Genomic DNA, 17,950 nt, shown 5'->3' on the forward strand with positions numbered 1-17,950 from the left:
TGACTTTTTGAGCAGGGCCTCGTGGTAGCCCAGGCTGAATCTAACCCCACTGGGAACCAAGGACCACATTCAACTCCTGACCCTCTGTCCTCTAGCTGCAGTGCTAGAACTCTCGCTAACCACATGGTCACTTTGATACTTTGGACCAGGGTTCTCTGATAGCCCCAGGTACAAAGCAGTGGTTTCATTCTGTCCCCTTGCTGGCCAGGTTCTCGAGACCGGAAATCGGGTGGAAGAATGGGCTCCCCGAAACCAGAGAGGCAGAGGGGCCAGAATGCTAAAGCTCCTGCTGCCCCAGCGGACAGGTGAGTCTGCTTGTGTCCCCCTCAGGCTCGTCCTGGGCAGGTGATAGGCTTTAGGAGTGTGGGAGACATGGAGGCAAGGAGGAAGGACAGACAAGAGCAGTTTTAACTCCACTTAACCCTCAGACTCAGTCGGACTCAGCTGCACCTTCCCGCCTTGTTAAAGAGCCCTAGGCCAGGACCAGTGGATCTCAGAGTGGCTATGTAGTGGGGTGACAGAAGAAGCGGGGAGCCCTGGCTACTCACCCCAGGGCAGGCCCTTTTTCATCTTCTGCCTCACACCTTCTCCATCCTACAGGAAGCGCCCACTGTCGCCCCAGTCTAAGAGCTCCAGCAAGGTCACCAGTGTGCCCGGCAAAGCCACAGACACTGCCACAGCAGGCACTAAGTCAGGGAAGGCCAGCACATTGTCCCGGCGAGAGGAGCTCCTTAAACAGCTCAAGGCCGTTGAAGATGCCATCGCTCGCAAGCGGGCCAAGATTCCCGGGAAAGTGTAGTGGGCCCAGCTCACTCCCTGGAGTAGACTCTTCAATGTTTTTATAAAAATAGGGTAAGCGCGGCCATTTTGGATTTTCCAGCCAATGTCTTATTTTGGCTGTGATTCTTTTTAAAAATTAAAAAAGAAAAAAAAAGTTTCTCAGCTGGAAAAGAAGCCACACACAAGATGAAGATGACGCTGAGTCCCAACCTCCCCACCAGACTGAACCAGCTCCTTCCAGAATAGTCTCCACGGACAGATGGACAGATCAGCACTGAGCAGGGAGCACCAACTCTATGTAACTTAAGAGCTGCGGGCACACGGGCTGGACTCACCCTTCTGCCTCGTTTCTCCAGGGGGCCTCCTGGGCTGCAATTTTCAGCAGTCTCCTCTCTAGGGACAGGAAGGCTGAACACTTCCTGGACTACAGGCATCCATCCTCCCTCCTCCTCCCCCGGATCAGAAGTATATATATATACATATATATATATATATATATTCTTGCCTAAAGTCTGATTGGGAAATATTTCCTGTCTTTTATTTTAAGCATCAAATTGTTTTAGTTGATTAAAAAGGAAAAAAAGAAAAGACAAAAAAAATAAAATAATACAGGCCAAGGGTATTGTTGGGGTGTCTGTCCAATGTGGAGGGTCTTTTTTGAGCGATCTCCTAAAATAAAATATTTTGATAAGCATTCTTGGTCCTGGTGATGTCTGCTTGGGTCTCGGCTGCCTTCCTACTGGGCACCCATGCTTTGGCTCACGGTGGGCAGAGCCCTCCAGGAGAGCGGACGCTGTCTGTTGCCCCGCAGGGAGCCGGTGGGCACAGACTGCTCATCGTGAGCCCCTGCAGTGTTAGGCCTCAGTTTTCCCATCTGTGGTTGAGCCAAGAGCAGCCCAGTTCCTGTCATTGACTTGGAGTGATTCTGGAGCTACCTCCCTCCAGCGGGTCCTGGCTGGGCAGGGGCTGTAGACACGGTTGGGCTGACCCCACGCTACGGAGCTGCTTGTCATTCTTGCTTTGAACATGTCACCTGGCCCTGACCCAGGCATGCATACGTTCAGGTCCAGGATATGCAAAGCCTAGATAAGAACACTTCACTCCCGGGTCCCTCCAAGGCCTTTATTGTTCCTGTGAGAACACTTGAGTAAGGGCGAGCCGGTGCCCACAGCCCCAGAGAGGTCAGTGCCACAATGTCTTCCTAGGCAAACGATCCTGTGGTGTGCCCAACCTTATCTGTTCCATCACCACCTTCCAGGAAGTACCCAAAAGCCCCCCGAGTCTGGAGGAGTTGAGAGGACAGCCTCAGGTGTCATTCTCAGAGATGTCTTGCACCTCCTTTGAGATGGTCTCATTGGCTGGAACTCACCACTAGGCTGGACTGGCTGGCCTAAGACCTTGGGACCTCTCTATCTCTACCTTCCCAGCACAAGTGACATTTTTCATGGATTCTGAGGATTGGACTCTGATCCTTCCTGTTGGCAAGGCCAGCTCTACCAGCTGAGCTGTCTCACCAACCCCCAGCTCCAGTCTTCATCCAGGCTAGGCCAGTGTAACCATTCCCTACTGCCTTGCTCCTGGGTCAGAGTAGCAGCCAGCCTTGCTGTTGACTGCACCCCAGGCACAGGAGAGAGGCAGCCCCTGCCTAAGACCCCCCTCAGAGAGACCTGAGATCTCCAGACCTGCCAAGCTTGCCTGACCCAGACAGGGCAGAATCTGTGTAGTGGGCTGAAGTGTGGTGTGGGCGGGCCTGCCCAGCCAGGGCGGGTCTGCCCAGCATCCTTCCTCCTGGGTGCTTTTCCAGTCTTGCCCAACCTGGGACTTCTGAACGAACCTCAGGAGCAGGACTACCTACCTCTGCCTCCATGCCTTCTGGCGCCCACATCTACCCACTCCCCATATCCTTCCTACAGCCAAGGAGAGCTGCGTTCAGATTCCTCAGGCTGCCCGCCCAGTGGTTAAAGTGAAACACAAAACAAGCGGGAAGGGCTGGAGGGATGGCTCAGCGGTTAAGAGCACTGACTGCTCTTCCAGAGGTCCTGAGTTCAATTCCCAGCAACCACACGGTGGCTCACAACCATCTGTAATGTACTACTCACATAAAATAAATAAGTAAATTTTAAAAAGAAGAAAGGTGGGAAGACAGGCAGGTACCAAGACTGTCCTGCTGCCATCTTAAGACACGCATGGAGGGCTGGAGAGATGGCTCAGAGGTTAAGAGCTCCGACTGCTCTTCCAGAGGTCCTGAGTTCAATTCCCAGCAACCACATGGTGGCTCTCAACCATCTATAATAGGATTCTGGTGTATCTGAAGACAGCTACAGTGTACTCACTCTACAGTGTACTCACATAAAATAAATAAAAATCTTTAAAAAAAAGGGGGGGGGTTTGGGGATTTAGCTCAGTGGTAGAGTGCTTGCCTAGCAAGGGCAAGGCCCTGGGTTCGGTCCCCAGCTCCGAAAAAAAAAAAAAAAAAGACACCCATGGAATGTCTGCTCCAACATGGGAGCTCAGAGGCCAGGATGCTAGTGCCAGCCTGGCCCAGAGTCCTTTGCATTTTAAGAGATGGAGATGTCTGGTTTGAAGCCCTGCTTGGGATTAGCTGGCCACAGGACCAACAAGGAGCTGCTGTGAGCCAAGGCAGGAGGTCTGGTCAACTCTGCTGGGTTCCATTTGGAAACTGGTCCTAGCACACAGATCTCAGCCTCAGGACCTTCAGCCTTAGGACCTGTCAGGAAGCAGAGTAGTACAAATTTGAACAACATATTTGTTGTACTGCCTGGGTTAATTTGCTGCCATCCTGGGCCTCAGTTTTTCCACCTGAGAAGTAGGTACCCTGGAGCTCCTGAAGAGTGTACACATGGTAATAGTTGGGCATTGTCTCCAAAGTTCATAGTTCATGCTCCCATTCTCTCCTGGGCCTGAGGTACTAGGCGGGACAGAGACAGAGGTGTGGACATCAGGGGACTCTCTTCCTGGGCACTTCCCTGACAGTGGCCTTTCCATAGGGAGCCATGTGGCCCCTCTGGGCTCCACTCTGGGAGAGGTAGCCCTGGGGAGAGATGGCTGGTCTAAAGCAGGGCACTGTGGGCCTTTCTCCCTGGTATTCCTCTCTTGTTTTCATTTCTGTCGTAAACACAGACATAAACAGACACACACCAGAGACACAGACACACAGATACACGACACACACAGAGAAACACACAGGCACACACACATAGAGACACACATACATACAGACACACAGACACAGACAGACACAGACACACAGATACACACATAGAGACACACACACACACACAGACACACAGATACACAGACACTGACACACAGACGTACAGATACATGACACACACAGAAAAACACACATAGAGACACACAGACACATAGACACATACACATAGATACACAAATACACACAGAGAGACACACAGACACATACACGCAAATACACAGATGCACAGACAACACATATACACAGACAGACACACAGACACATACGCACACACCGGTTTTCCTTCCCTTGCGTTCCTCCTCCTTTCCCAGGACACTGGGTGCTGTCAGACAGGTTGTATACAGAAAGACTCCAACCAGGGAAGTGGCCGGAATCTCCTGACACATCCCTCTCTTCCAGGATATAGCTGGCCCAACTCTTCCCTCACCTCAACTCTACCTCCTTCCCACCTGCATCTTGAAAAGTCTTGTGACTCACAGACTCAGAATGCAGAGAGGCCACGGGAATCATGTCAGGGTTCTCATTGGTTAGCCAGAAAAATCGAGGTCTGGGAAACACCACCCCCATCCACTAGAACATTCTCCAAGGACCTGCAGCTACACCTGGACGTGTGGGAGTTTAAGTGCATGTTGGTGGGCTTGTGTGTGTGCCAGGGAGAGGCCTGCAAGAGAGGGAACTAGGGCTGGGCTTTGCACAAAACACCTCAGCGCCAACTTCCGGACCCTTACGGACATCTCCGAAGGAGCTTCCTTGGCTCATTTACTCAGTCTCATCCCCTACCTGGCCTTTTATGTGAGGGGAGGGGCTGGGAGTGTCCACCCCAGATTCTGGGAACAGGCTGGGAGACTGGTGACAGCAACACTCAGCTTCCAGTGATTCAACTGACCCCAGCCAGTTGGCAGCATGACACTGCCCTCGTGGTGGCCTTTCAAGTGTGTGAACAGAGCTGTCCCTTTCTCCCATTGGGCTGTCACTCACTGGGCATCCTGATGTGCCCCCTTCGCTCTGGAGCTGGGCCACAGCAGATGCCACACCATAGCCTCTGCCCTCAGGTTGATACTGCTTGTAGGTATAAAGACTGATATCCAGGGTTGGGGATTTAGCTCAGTGGTAGAGCGCTTGCCTAGCAAGGTCAAGGCCCCGGGTTCGGTCCCCAGCTCCGAAAAAAAGAAAAAAAAAAAAAAAAAAAAAAAAGACTGATATCACAGCTACACTCCCTGGCTCCTTCCCCACAGCTGGACAGGTCAGACTCTAGCAAAATCCAGGACAGACTTTGGAGGTGGTCAGAGCTCCAGAGGGTCCCAGGGAGGAGGAGGCTTTCCCAGAAAGGCATTCAAACCTAAGGCATTTAGAACATCCCGAGATCTGGGTCCTCCTTTTAGATAATCAAAAGCACCCCCAGTACCCAGCTTCGTGGGACTCAGAGGGGGAGGGGGCACTGCAGGTGGCTCCAGGCTCAACCGAACTTCCATCAATGGCTGGACTCATTTCCGGTACACTTACCTCCCGGGCCCCAGGATTTTCACTTGGGATACAACTTTTGGAGATGGTCTGGAGAGAAGATTCCGAGGTTAAAAGCACTGGCTGCTCCAGGTTCTGTTCCCTGCACCCTCTGGCCATAGTTCCAGCTCCAGGAGATCAGGGGTCCACTCCTGGCCTCCAAGGGTACCAGGCACATACGGGCAGACAAAACACTCATCCACGTGTTTTGTTTTGGGGGTGGTTTATTATTTATCTGCTTTGTTTGTTTGTTGTTTATTGACACAGGTTTCTCCACGTAGCCCTGGTTGTCCAGGACTCCACTCAGTGGACCAGGCTGGCCTCAGACTCAGATCTGCCTGCTTCTGCCTCCTGAGTGCTAGGATTAAAGGTGGATGGCACCATAGCTGGCTCACACAAAAGTTATAAACCTGTAGGGTCTCCAATCCGAAGGGTTTTCCTTGGCACCCGTCTCTCCTGCCTGTACAGGGGAGGGGTTCGTGGTGAACTTAGGCAGGAAGCACAGCCTCAAAGTCCATCCACGGGTCCAGGGACTGAACCTTACAGACTCACAACAGGCAGGAAGTAACCTGTAACCCCCACCCCCCCAGTGCCAACCCCAGGGTCCCTGCGCTCAAATAGTTGAGCTGACACAAATCCAAGCAGAGAGCCGTTCAGCCGGAACCCCTAGTTCCTGGTTCCAGAGTGTCCCACCAGGTGGGGCCCCATGTTTTCCTGGCCACTCCACGGGAAAGAATCTTTGGGTAAAACGGGTGCCTTGCAGGGGTTCCTAAGTATCTGTGACAAAAGGGTAGGTGTGGCCGGGCAGGGCACAGGGCTGTTCTCAGGACCTACCTGGACAACTCTGTGATGCAAAGGGACAGACCCAGAGGAGGAAGCAGTGCTGGATTTTCCCCAGGTGTGGCCCCAGGTATAAAGAAGCACACAGCCGGGCTTCACCGGGTACAGCACTGGGACCGTCGCCAGGTGTAAAGCTGTTCCATGTCTACTGCCATGGCCACTGTCACTGCCACTGTGATGGTGAGCCTCGTGCCTTTCCCAGCTTCGTGATGACAGCCCATCACCTGCCTACCCGGAGGGGTGGATGCTGGGGCCTTCTCTCTAAGCCTGGGATGCCTTTAGGCTAAACCTGTTTGCCCACTGACAAAGGGAAATCTAACCCCATCTTTTCAGTGAGATTGGGAGGAAGTGGGTGTTCTCTGGGCTTCCCCTAACCATACACCTGCCTTGCTCCACAGTGTCTCCTGCTTCTAGCCTGGTTGCCTACTGGGATAACCCACCAAGATCCCCCATTCTGGGGGAAACCCCGAAGCCATAAGACGACATTGAGGTGCTACTCGGCTGAGGAGCTCTCTCACGGGCAGGCTCCTCCGCACCTGCTAACTCGAAGTGCCAGGTGGGAGCAGGCCCTCCCTGTGGCCCTAGTGGCCAGTCTGGAGGCCACAGGCCGCAGGAGACAGCAAGAAGGACCTCTACCTGGAACACAGTGCCCCGTGCTGCGGCCAGAGGAGGTGCTGGAAGCTGACACCCACGAGCGCTCCATCTCACCATGGAGATATCGGTGAGGGCGGATGGGGTCCCCGCTGGTGGGGTGGTGGGTGGCTCTATTCCTACTCCGCAGCCTCAGATCTCTGTCTGTTCAGTGTGCACACTCACCCCAACTTCTAAAAACACATTCCCCTGAGAAACTGAGGCTTGGGCCAAGTGAGACCATAGCCTCCACTAAAGCCTGCTTCTGTGTCCTCGGAGGCCACAGGAGAGGAGGGGGATGGGGGAGTGGGGTGCAGGTAACATCGTTTATCGAGCACCGACAGAACGCCAGCCTTCTTGGCGCCTGCACCTTTCTGTCTGTAGCATTCACGTTCTGAACTCTTCAGACTGCAAATCCCAGTGCAGCGCCAAAGAGAAGAACAGGGATGCTGAGCCCACCGTGCGTGCTGCTTGTGAAAGAAAGCTCGGAGTGGCTCTGGGTCGAGCCAGAGTGAGCATTCTCATGGTTCCCTCCCCACAGCATCGACACAGATGAGAACCGCTACCCGCAGAAGCTGGCAGTGGCGGAATGCTTGTGTCGGGGTTGCATCAACGCCAAGACGGGTCGCGAGACCGCTGCCCTGAACTCTGTGCAGCTGCTGCAGAGCCTACTGGTGCTGAGACGACGGCCCTGCTCCCAAGACGGTGCCGCAGACCCTACACCAGGATCTTTCACCTTCCACACTGAGTTCATCCGCGTGCCTGTCGGTTGCACCTGTGTTCTTCCCAGGTCTACGCAGTGACGACTTCTGTCACAGTCCCACCGTGGTGCAACAGGATCCTTCCCCGACAGACATTCCAGGCACCTCCGCAGAGGACATCTTCTATTTATGTGTATTTATTGATTATTTATTGACTCAAGAGTGCAAGCGGAAGCTATACCCAGCCCTTTCCTGTGATCCATGGACACTGCCCGGATCCAGGATGCTGGTCTTCTCAGGATTGGGGAGGTCAGAAATCCCCACGGTCTGGAAGGACCATTTAGCTTGCCCCTACCGCCAATGGGGAAACTGGGCGTGGTTTAACGCACACCAGGAAACTGAAGGCTGGAAGGTAGCCACAGGTCTGCAGTCAGCCTGGTCTACACAATGAGTCCTGGGGAAGCCAGACGGTGGGGTGGGCCAGCCTGAAGGAAACCGGCTTCCTCTCCTTGAACCTGGGTCTATGTCACCCAGAGCTCCTGCCTGATGAAACCCTTCTGCTACCTGTTTTTTTTTTTTTTTTTGGTTCTTTTTTTCGGAGCTGGGGACCGAACCCAGGGCCTTACGCTTCCTAGGTAAGCGCTCTACCACTGAGCTAAATCCCCAGCCCCCTGCTACCTGTTTTTAAACAATTATTTATTTTAACCGTTATTAAACTGACAGAGTTCAGTGTCTCCTTCATTAACCCCTGCGAGTCTGGTTTTCTTCCCTCCTGGCCCTGTCCACCGAGTGGGTGCTCGGAGGGTAACTAAAGCCCCAAATTCCTTTCCTGAGGTTGAGTGGGTCCTGCAGTGGTGGGGAGGGGCTTGAACACACATCTCCGGCAGAGCCATCAGGCCTGGGTCTCTACCTTTCTACGGGAGGCAGCCGTGGTCCCAGGCAGTCCTTCAAGCTCACATCGCACCTCCTAGTCTTTGTTATTACTTTGACCATCTCTGCCTAAGGCTAACCCCTAGGAACGACCCCCTGCATCAAGACAGACATTCACTGCCACAACATACCTTTCCAACATGGACCTCCCAGGCCTTTTCCCCAATAGGGACCTAGGGCTGCAAAGCCAAACTGGAGACCTAAATTCCCACTCACTCAGAGCCAGGAGCTGCCAGGGTAGCACACAGTACTCTGACTTCACTGGGTGAAGGGGACTGAGTACCAGCAGTGGTAGCACACAGTACTCTGACTTCACTGGGTGAAGGGGACTGAGTACCAGCAGTGGTAGCACACAGTACTCTGGCTTCACTGGGTGAAGGGGAGTGAGTACCAGCGGTTTCCACTATGCTTCTGGAAGAACCAGACCTGGACTAGGCTCAGCGGCCCCCTCGAAAACATAAGCCACCCAGGGTCCACTGGGCAGCGGCCAGGCCTTCTATGACTGACTGGCCTTTGGGTCGCCAAACAGGACAGGGAGTGTGTGATGCACTGCTGGCCACAGTCCCTCCTCCAGCCTCACATGAAGAACTACTTGTCCATACCAGCTATTAACCATGTTTATTACAGTGGGCATCACCACCCTCTGGGAGCAACACCTTGGAAACTCAAGCAGGAGCCACTGAAGGTCACACGACCTCATCTGTCACTGGAATTGGGTTAACCTGGGGTCCTCCTGCCGAGGCTGCCTCCTCTTCGGCCTCACTTGGCTTCTTGCGGACCTCCGCTGGTGGCCGGGGTGGGGGGTTGGTAGGTGGCTGCTTGATGGTGCCTCCAACCTGCGGCCGCTCCTTGGGTTTAGGCTCAATGGGAGTCCACTGCTCACCCCGGATGGCTGCCTGGGTCAGAGAAGGACTATGTGGGGATGCCAAGTGTACCTGGGTCTTAGTCCCATGATGGGTGTGGCTTCTATTAACTGACTGGCCCAAGGCCACATAATCAGGATCTGAGGCTACCTGACACCAAACCCATGCCAGGAGGGCCCTGCAGTTGAGGAAGCAGAGAGGCCCTGGGCTTTGTAACATTTCCAGAAGCACTTCCAGGCACGGATTCCATGACCCACAGAGCTTCTGCATTCCCTCTAAAGGCTACCCACCTACGTTACAGCCTCGGTAAGGAGGCTGTCAAGGGCAAGCATCCAGGGCAAGCAAAGAACTTTCTGGAAATAGTGCTGTTATCCCTCCTACCCCCCACATTCCATGGTGACCGGTTCTCTGAATCTGGGGGTGTCCGTTTAAATTTAGTATCTCACCCAGCAGCGGCGGCACACACCTTTAAGCCCAGCACTTGGGTGGCAGAGGCAGGTGGATCTCTGTGACTTTGAGGCCGGCCTGGTCTACAGAGTGAGTTCCAGGACAGCCAAGGCTGTTACACAGAGAAACCCTGTCTCAAAAGGCCAGAATTGGGGTTGGGGATTTAGCTCAGTGGTAGAGCGCTTGCCTAGCAAACGCAAGGCCCTGGGTTCGGTCCCCAGCTCCGAAAAAAGGAAAGAAAGAAAAAAAAAAAAAGGCCAGAATTAATTAGGAGGTGGAAGCAGGAGGATCAGGAAGGAGTTCAAGGCCATCTTCAACTACACAGCCAGTTTGAAACTAGTCTGGGCTTCATGAGGCCTTGCTTTGTCTCTCAAAATAAAAATGAATGAATGAATGAATGAATGAATGAATGAATGACACTTCTATGTCATGAGCTCCTGGGAAGTCCACCTAACACACCCTAAACTCAGGCAGGTTTGGATGAACCACAGGCCCACACCAAGGCTTGGAGGTATGACCTGGGCCAGCTACGCTGCCTCTCCAAGTTAGTCTTTTTATCCCCCTGCCCAGTGGAGCCACAATACAGCTTCAACAGGGAAGTGCCCAGTATACACCGGAGGAGCGAGCTGCTACGAGAGCCAAAAGCACCAAGGACATGAGGGTGGGCTACGGCAGGGAGGCTGACTATTGAGGACATCCACTTACCAGCAGGTAGATCACACTGGCAATGGCCAAGCAGACGGTCCCCAGGATGGTGGCCAGCAGGAAGCCTGCAGGCACGGACAGCCTTGAGGTATGACAGGAGGAAACAGAGATCAGTCAGAGAGGTCTCAGAGGGAGATTCCATCCCCAGGGCCCCGGATGAGCAGGGATCAGCTCTGCCCACATCCAGCTTGGGTTTGGTGTAAGCTGCTCTCTGTGGTGATGTGTCCTTTGATTCAAGCCTCAGACATCTTGTTGGGGAAAAGGCCTGAGGTGGAGTGTGGTCACATGGGTGTGTCCCAAAACTGCTGGTGTAACAGGCCCAGCGCAGGGCCTACAGCTCAGTTGCTATAAGGTTTGGGACCTTCTGCCCTCTCTAAAAGCTTCGCTTTTCTTTCTTCTAAAAAGATTTTTATTTATTTTGTGTATGTGAGTACACTGTCACTGTCTTCAGACACCAGAAGCGGGCATCAGATGAGCTACCGTGTATTTGCCGGGATTTGAACTCAGGACCTCTGGAAGAGCAGTCTGCTCTTTCCTTTTTTTTTTTTTTTTTTTTCTCCAGAGCTGAGGACCGAACCCAGGGCCTTGTGCTTGCTAGGCAAGCACTCTACCACTGAGCTAAATCCCCAACCCCGCAGTCAGTGCTCTTAGCCACTGAACCATCTCTTCAGCCTGAGCTAAGCTTTTTCTATCTGGATAAACCTCAACGAAGAAGGGGGCTTGGGGGGTTGGGGATTTAGCTCAGTGGTAGAGCGCTTGCCTAGCAAGCACAAGGCCCTGGGTTCGGGACCCGGCTCCAAAAACAGAACCAAAAAAAAAAAAAAAAGAAGGGGGCTTGGGTGGACGATGTTACAGACCCATGAGGTGTTTTTCTAGTCTCCTGTTCCCCGGGGGATGGGCAGAGAGACTCACAGTAAGTGGAGGACAGCCCGGACGTAGTAATTTCTGGTGAGGGGCCCGAACAGCTTCACCACAGCGGTCAGGTACTTCTGTCCACTAGACAGCGGGAAGACAAAAGATCAGAGGGTCAGCACCAACCGCACTCAGAATCCCTGGTCACTCCTTATCCGCCCCCTTCCAGGGTTCTAGGTCCTTTTCCTCCTGGGCACATGAGGCCTTGGGCTGGAAGCTCTGGACAAGTCAGTTGGCTCTGTGGGGGCAGGTCCCCAGGTAGGAGTGACTTACCACCGCTCCATGGTGGAGCCCTTTTTCCTCTTTCCCCGGGGGTACTCCAGCAGACAGATGAGCACTCCTGCAACACTGAGGTGAGGTTAAGGAAAGCCACGCTAGGCCTAGGCCAGGGTGTACTACTGCCTACAGGTAAGTCGAGGCACAGCTCCTGCCCCATACCTACCCTCCACCCCGTTCAGTTCTCAGGCACTGTCCAGCAAGGTGGGGCGGAGGCGATGTACTCCAGTCCAAACCTTGGGATCTTGGGCCTCAGCTCCATGTTTGCCCAAACCCCACCCTCTGTGACCTTTGGAAGTGGCTGTCCAGCCCTGGGCCATGGCTTCTAAAACTGCAGACAGGGCTGGCCCTGCTTCCGGAGGCTGTGGCGGAACAGCTTATGTGTAGTGCTCTTGTAAATTCACACACTAGTCCTGGAAGCGCTCTCATCACCTCACCCTCCTGGCCCCCAGTAGAAGGATACATAGAGTAAGCACCAAAGTACCACTGCGTGAAGCGTCCCGCAGTAGCCACGATGCCCCCTGTGATGAGGACTAAAGATGGAGGGTGGTGGTTAGGACTCACCACCTGCTGCAGGAGTGAGCCAGCTTGACCTTGCCCCTGGACTTGGGACCACCTCCAACTCTCTGCCTACTGGAGCAGGGCACTGTACGGCATGGGGTTCAGGGACAGAGAGGACACTCGGGGAGGTGGCCACAGCAAGCGGGACTCCATTAGCTGTTGGTGCTACACTCGGGTTGGAATGTCAACTCTTCTCAGCTACGCTGTTACTTCCTGGTCCTTCTGTACGTAGTACATACTGAGTTCCATCCCCGTCGGGGGTAGGGGGTGGGAGGTGGGTAATAGCTGGGCGCTGGTGGCACACACCTTCAGTCCCAGCACTCAGGAGGCAGAGGCAGGCAGGTCTCTGTGAGTTGGAGGCCAGCCTGGTCTACAGAGGAACTTCTAGGATAGACAGAACAACAGAGAAACCCTGTTTGGGGGCGGTGGGGAGGGGGACGGGGGGAGGGGAGGGGGAGGGGCACATTCCTGCAGTATCGAGCTACCCTCACCCCCACTAATGTCTCGGCCAGCCCATCCAAGACTTCCTTACAGTAGAATACACACGAGTTAGGCTTGGTTCCCCCATGGGACCACACAACTCACAACTTCCCTCATTTCAGGAAGTTCTTTCTTGTATCTGTGTCTTTGGCTCAGATGACGTTGAAGTGATGCGCTCTGTAAATCACCAGTGGCTCATGCTGGTTTTGCTGTCGATACCGGATGGTCTGGAACTCCTGGTCTCCCTCCCCCGTGTGCTTGGGTTGCAGGCAGGGACCACCACACCCTGCTTCTTAACTAACTTTTAAAAATCGATCTCGTGTTCTAGTATATGAAATCAACCACGATTTACTGATGTGCTTCTCCCGTCTTTGGGATTTTGAGGGCTTCTGATCTAGGGCGATGGGTAAAGTAATGTGATTGTGCCTTTACACTTTCCTTGACCAATCGTAAGAGTGCATGGAAGGTATTTTGTGGAATTGGCAAGATGAGGGAGCGAGGAAAGGCACTTGCCACCACCAAGCCCGAAGACCCGAGTTCATCCCGACGGGATCCATCAGGAGAGAACGACTCCGTAAGTTGCCCTTTGACCTCCATAGGCTTACTATCTTAGCACCGTGGTGAACAACTATAATCGGAGTACTGGGGAGGTAGAGGCAAGATGGTCAGAGTTCAAGGCTAACCCCATGAGTTTGAGAACAGCCTGGGCTACAAGTGATTGTGGCTCAAACGAACCAGTGAAGGCTAGAGAAGTGGCTAGGTTGGTGGGGTGCTTACCTAGCGTGCACGAAGCTCTCAATGCAACCCCCAGGACTGCATAAACTGGACATGGTGGACTGGTAGGTAACCTCAACACTTGGAAGGTGGAGGCAGGAAGACATGAGTTCAAGGCCAGCCTCCCTTACATAGTACGCGCCAGGACAGGCTGGGATACACGAGTCCCTGAAATCCTAGTACTTGGGAGATGGCTGTGAGAGGACCAGGAATTCAAAGTCATCTTCTGCTACAGAGTGAACCTGAGACCAACCTGAAACCCTGTCTCAAAACAAACGGATAAATAAAAGCTAGGAGTCTGTTGTAGGCTTCGGAAGACCGTGATGCACCTGGCGTAAGGAGCATCTGAAGATGTCGGTTACGAAAGAGCTGGAGAGATGGCTCAGTGTTTAAGAGAACCGCCTGCTCTTCCAATGTATTGTTTTCTTAGCTAGGTGTGGTCATGTCTGCAACCTCCACACCCCTGAGGCTAAGCTAGAAGAATCACAGATTCCAGGTCAATACTATTTCAAACAATAAGCAAAAATTAAAAAAAATTTTTTCTTTCTATTCTAGAAGTTTGCAGTAAGTTTTACTCAGACTAAATATATGTGTGTGTGTGTATATATATATACATATACACAACATATATATATATATACACATGTATATATATACACAGCAGATAGATAGATAGATAGATAGATAGATAGATAGATAGATAGATAGATAGATAGGATAGTCAGGATCTTTCAAAAGTATGGTGATGTCTTTCCTATTTTTCAATTTGAAATGCACAGAGTCAAGTTCTTCTTTTCCCTGTCCTGACATCTGAAAATTAACTTCCCAAATCTTTAAGGCTACTTTATTGTAAGATTCTTCGTGGCCGTGGGTGGACTTCAGGGAGCTTAGTTTGGCTTTTGCTCCCGAACTTGTTTCTCGCCTGGCAGTTTCCGTTCTCTCTCACGCACCAGCCCGGCTCTGGATTCAGTTTCCCGCTGGCTACAACTCATCCACTGGTCACCTCTGCACAGAGGATCCTGTAGCTGAAACTCTGCAGGATCTCACCAGAGGAGAGCTATTATTTCCTCAGTATCTGATTACTACTACCCTGTCTCCTGGCATCTATGATCGACCTGAGAACTCTAGCCTGGTACTAGCCCATGACATTTTCTTTCTTTGTCTAATTTCACTTCAATGGGTCTGGGAAGGGATTTTTTTTCCTATTCATTCTGGGGGTGGGGGAGGAGACTTCTTTTTCTCTTCTGCCTAAAGTCTTATCATCTCTGGGTAATGCTTGCATAGCCTCCGGCCCTCCCCCACGCTGTGGAACTCAGCACCTCACATGGTCACTCTGCTTGTACAATGTATGACACAATTTCTATGTAGAAAGCCCCGTGTCCATGTGGTTCCTCTCAGCTCCCTTCTGCTTCCTTCTTCGGGGCGGTGCGTCTGCAGGTCATCCACTATACCGAGACCTGATCTGCGTGTGTTGTAGAATCCCCGTTCTCAAACCCAGTTGGCTATTTATCTCCTTTGACATCCAAAGAACGCCTTTCCCCCTTTCCAGGGGGAATCAGCACCCTTGCCCTGTGGGTGTCGACTCCTCACGGGATTCACTTCCTCAAACACTGAGCGTGAACTCATGGCAATAGGGTGTGTATTCCACAGCAGCCCCCTGGGCTGACTTGAGGTCTCTAGCTTTTGCATCCATGGTGGAGGCAGCCTCACTCTAACACCTTCCACAGGCCCAGGTCTCGGGCTTTGGCTGATCATGCCTGACCCCTGGCAGCAACGGCTCTTTGCAGCTGGAGGGACTGATGGCCTATGGGAATCTTGCTAGGGTGGTGACTCCCACCTTCTCCAGCACAGAGACCCTGGAGCAGCCTCAGGGAAAGTTGGAACACTGTCCCGGGTATCCCCAGACTTCAGGTCCCTCTCTATCTTCAAATCGTATTGGTGTGTCTCTATGCATGGTCTGTAGCTGGACTACATATTAACCTTCCTGTTTCGCTGGTCAGCATTAAGGGTGCGTTCTGCAGCAGGGAAGGGTGCTTTGTTACACATTCACTTGGCCTGCTACCCACAGTCCTTAGGGTGTCATGTCCTCACTGTGAGCAGGGGTTAAGAGCACCGGCTGCTCTCACAGAGGACCTGAGTAAGGTTCTCAGCACCCACGTCAGGCAGAACCCCGTGTAACACCAGCTCCAGGGAATCCGACACCCTCTTCTAGCTTTTGTCTCCAAGCGCCTCACTTACGAACATGGTCAGACACACAGGCACACACATAATCTGTGTGAGAAAATAAAATGTTCAAAACAAAACAAAAAAGTGTGCTTCTGTTGATTGGGACCTAGACAGTTCAGAACCTCCCCGGGACAGTTGTACTTTCCAGTAAAAGAGAAAAGCCAGGGGAAGTCACACTTGGTGGAGAAAGTGGCCGTGACCTGTGACTTCTTGAGCTCTCCTGAGCACCACAGGAGACTTGTGTCAGCCTGGACTCTGAACAATGGGCTGAGGCAGTTCGCAGAGACCTTGTGCACGCATGAGGACAGGAGGCACTGAGAGGTTAGCTCTGCACAGGAGTAGCCCCCGCCTGGTCTTCCCACCCCAGCTTGTGTCTGTCACCTCTACTTCCTGGAGGAAACTTTTGAAAGTGTCGGTAGTGTTCACAATACAAACCACCACTGACAGGAGTCTGGGAAGGGGAAAGAAGGGAGACAACATGCCCACCATTCTCAAAAGGTTTCAGTTTCAAGACCTCCGGTCCCGGCATGGGAGCTTCCGGCTGGACTGAGACGATTTCTCTATTAGCTCCCCTATGCGCTACTCCAGGGTGAGTGGAGGTGGGTCTGGGCCATGATCCTGCCCCTGCAGGTCTTTCCTGGCTACCTTCGGCTTTGAAGCATTTCTGCAGTTTTCTCTGTCTCAGGCCTGATGCCTTGGTCTGGTCTATTCGGTTCCTTTCCCGGTACAATGAAGCCCACTGCCCCTTAGGAGACCTCTCAGACAATCCGGACTGTTCAAGCCACGGCCAGTGTCATCCTGACTAAAGACTAGTGTCCTGCATCTTAACTCGGCAGGCCATAAGGGCTAAGATCACTGAGTGATGCCGAGACTCTTGTGAAATAGTTTCTGCGCACACTCAGCTTGTGGGATGGAGCCCTCTGCTCCTCTAGGATGAGCTCGGTTCCTATCCCAGGCAGCTCCAGGAGAAACCACAGCCCTAGTGACCCCAGGGCCAGAGTCCCAACTCCAGGCCAAGTGGGCTGTGCGCATTAGAGGGTCTTCCGGGGGTTTTCCTAACCCAGCGGGAAACCACCGGGTGAATGCCTCTTCCCCAGCGGCAAGCAACTTCCTCCTCTGAGGTCCCAGCACGGACCGAACAGGGTGCAGGGCGGGGTCGTCTCTAGAACAGGCCGAGCTCGGCCTGCAGCAGCCACCACCCGTCCTGAGCCCCGAGGCCCCGGTAGGTCCCTCCGAGGCTCCCTGCTTGGAGGTGCGCAGAACTAGCCCATCCTGCTTCCCCCGCGGTGCCCCAGAGTTCCTGAGCGACCCCTCCACCCGCAGCCCACTTCACTCACTCAGGCCAGATGCCAGCGCCTGTTCGTTGGCCCACATGGCCCACTCGATCTGCCCCATGGTGAGGACCCAGCACACGCAGCCGCTCGGTCCAACTCTGCAGCCCACTCCGCAAGTCCTCTCTGATCAGCCCGCCCCCTGCTCAGGCCCCGCCCTTTCGGGCTGTGTGCCCCAGAGGCCTCCTCTGCACCTTCCCTTTGAGCCTTGGTGGGTGGGACAGTCTCCCCACTGGCGTTTCTCTTCAACTGGAATGTACCAGGGCTGCTTAGGACTGCTTGTGACTTGTGACCAGTATCCCCAGGACCACGGGAGTAAGGCATTTCACTCATCTGCTCCCATGGTTATCGGATAAAGGCAGCTCCCTAAAAGGAGGATGAGGTTACTTCCCACCCACTGTGAGCTGGGGCAGGTGTGTCCCGGGTCACATGACTAAGGGGTGGGGCTGGGAGGACCGTGGTGTGCAAGGCTGGGAAAACCCAGAAAGCAGGGCACAGAAGACTAGTGCTCGATTGTCTTCCCTCTGGCCTAGACCAGCTCCAGCAGCTGTATGTTGGGGTATGGCTTAGGGTGACAAGGAGGTAGGAGACTCTGACAGGGGGGTTATGGGGGGGTGTGTGGCTGGGGCTGGCTTGTGGACGGTGGGAAGTGTTCCTGGCAGGACCCACTTCAGGCCCCACCTCTCCACTACATAGGGGAACTGAACGGAATCGCAGGTCTCGACCAGCAGATCAGTAACCAGTAGATCAGGGACCCTA

The 17,950-nt window shown here is 53.3% G+C and overlaps 3 protein-coding genes across 6 annotated transcripts in view; 2 read left to right on the forward strand and 1 right to left on the reverse strand.

The window, feature by feature from the left end:
- Positions 1-1,474, forward strand: part of Zc3h18 (zinc finger CCCH-type containing 18) — a 43,979-nt gene extending 42,505 nt beyond the window's left edge. For 3 of the 4 annotated variants that reach the window (XM_006255758.5, XM_006255759.5, XM_006255760.5), the window contains 2 exons: positions 209-305; positions 601-1,474. In XM_006255758.5, coding sequence (XP_006255820.1) covers positions 209-305; positions 601-799 — 296 coding nt within the window. In that variant the 3' untranslated portion in view covers positions 800-1,474. 4 annotated transcript variants of the gene reach the window in all.
- A 5,034-nt stretch (positions 1,475-6,508) lies between these two features.
- On the forward strand, positions 6,509-7,788 carry Il17c (interleukin 17C). Its single transcript, NM_001191115.1, has 3 exons — positions 6,509-6,535; positions 6,754-7,076; positions 7,527-7,788. Exons 1-3 carry the CDS (start codon positions 6,509-6,511, stop codon positions 7,786-7,788), a joined length of 612 nt encoding a protein of 203 aa, NP_001178044.1.
- Positions 7,789-9,216: 1,428 nt separating this feature from the next.
- Cyba (cytochrome b-245 alpha chain) lies at positions 9,217-17,288 on the reverse strand. Its single transcript, NM_024160.2, has 6 exons — positions 17,198-17,288; positions 12,283-12,352; positions 11,817-11,891; positions 11,544-11,627; positions 10,632-10,713; positions 9,217-9,512 (listed from the first exon to the last, which is right to left on the reverse strand). The coding sequence occupies exons 1-6, from the start codon at positions 17,253-17,255 to the stop codon at positions 9,303-9,305; spliced, it is 579 nt and encodes a 192-aa protein (NP_077074.1). The 5' UTR covers positions 17,256-17,288; the 3' UTR covers positions 9,217-9,302.
- Positions 17,289-17,950: the final 662 nt, after the last annotated feature.

Source organism: Rattus norvegicus, chromosome 19, assembly GCF_036323735.1.
Source record: "Rattus norvegicus strain BN/NHsdMcwi chromosome 19, GRCr8, whole genome shotgun sequence".
Lineage (NCBI taxonomy): Eukaryota > Metazoa > Chordata > Mammalia > Rodentia > Muridae > Rattus > Rattus norvegicus.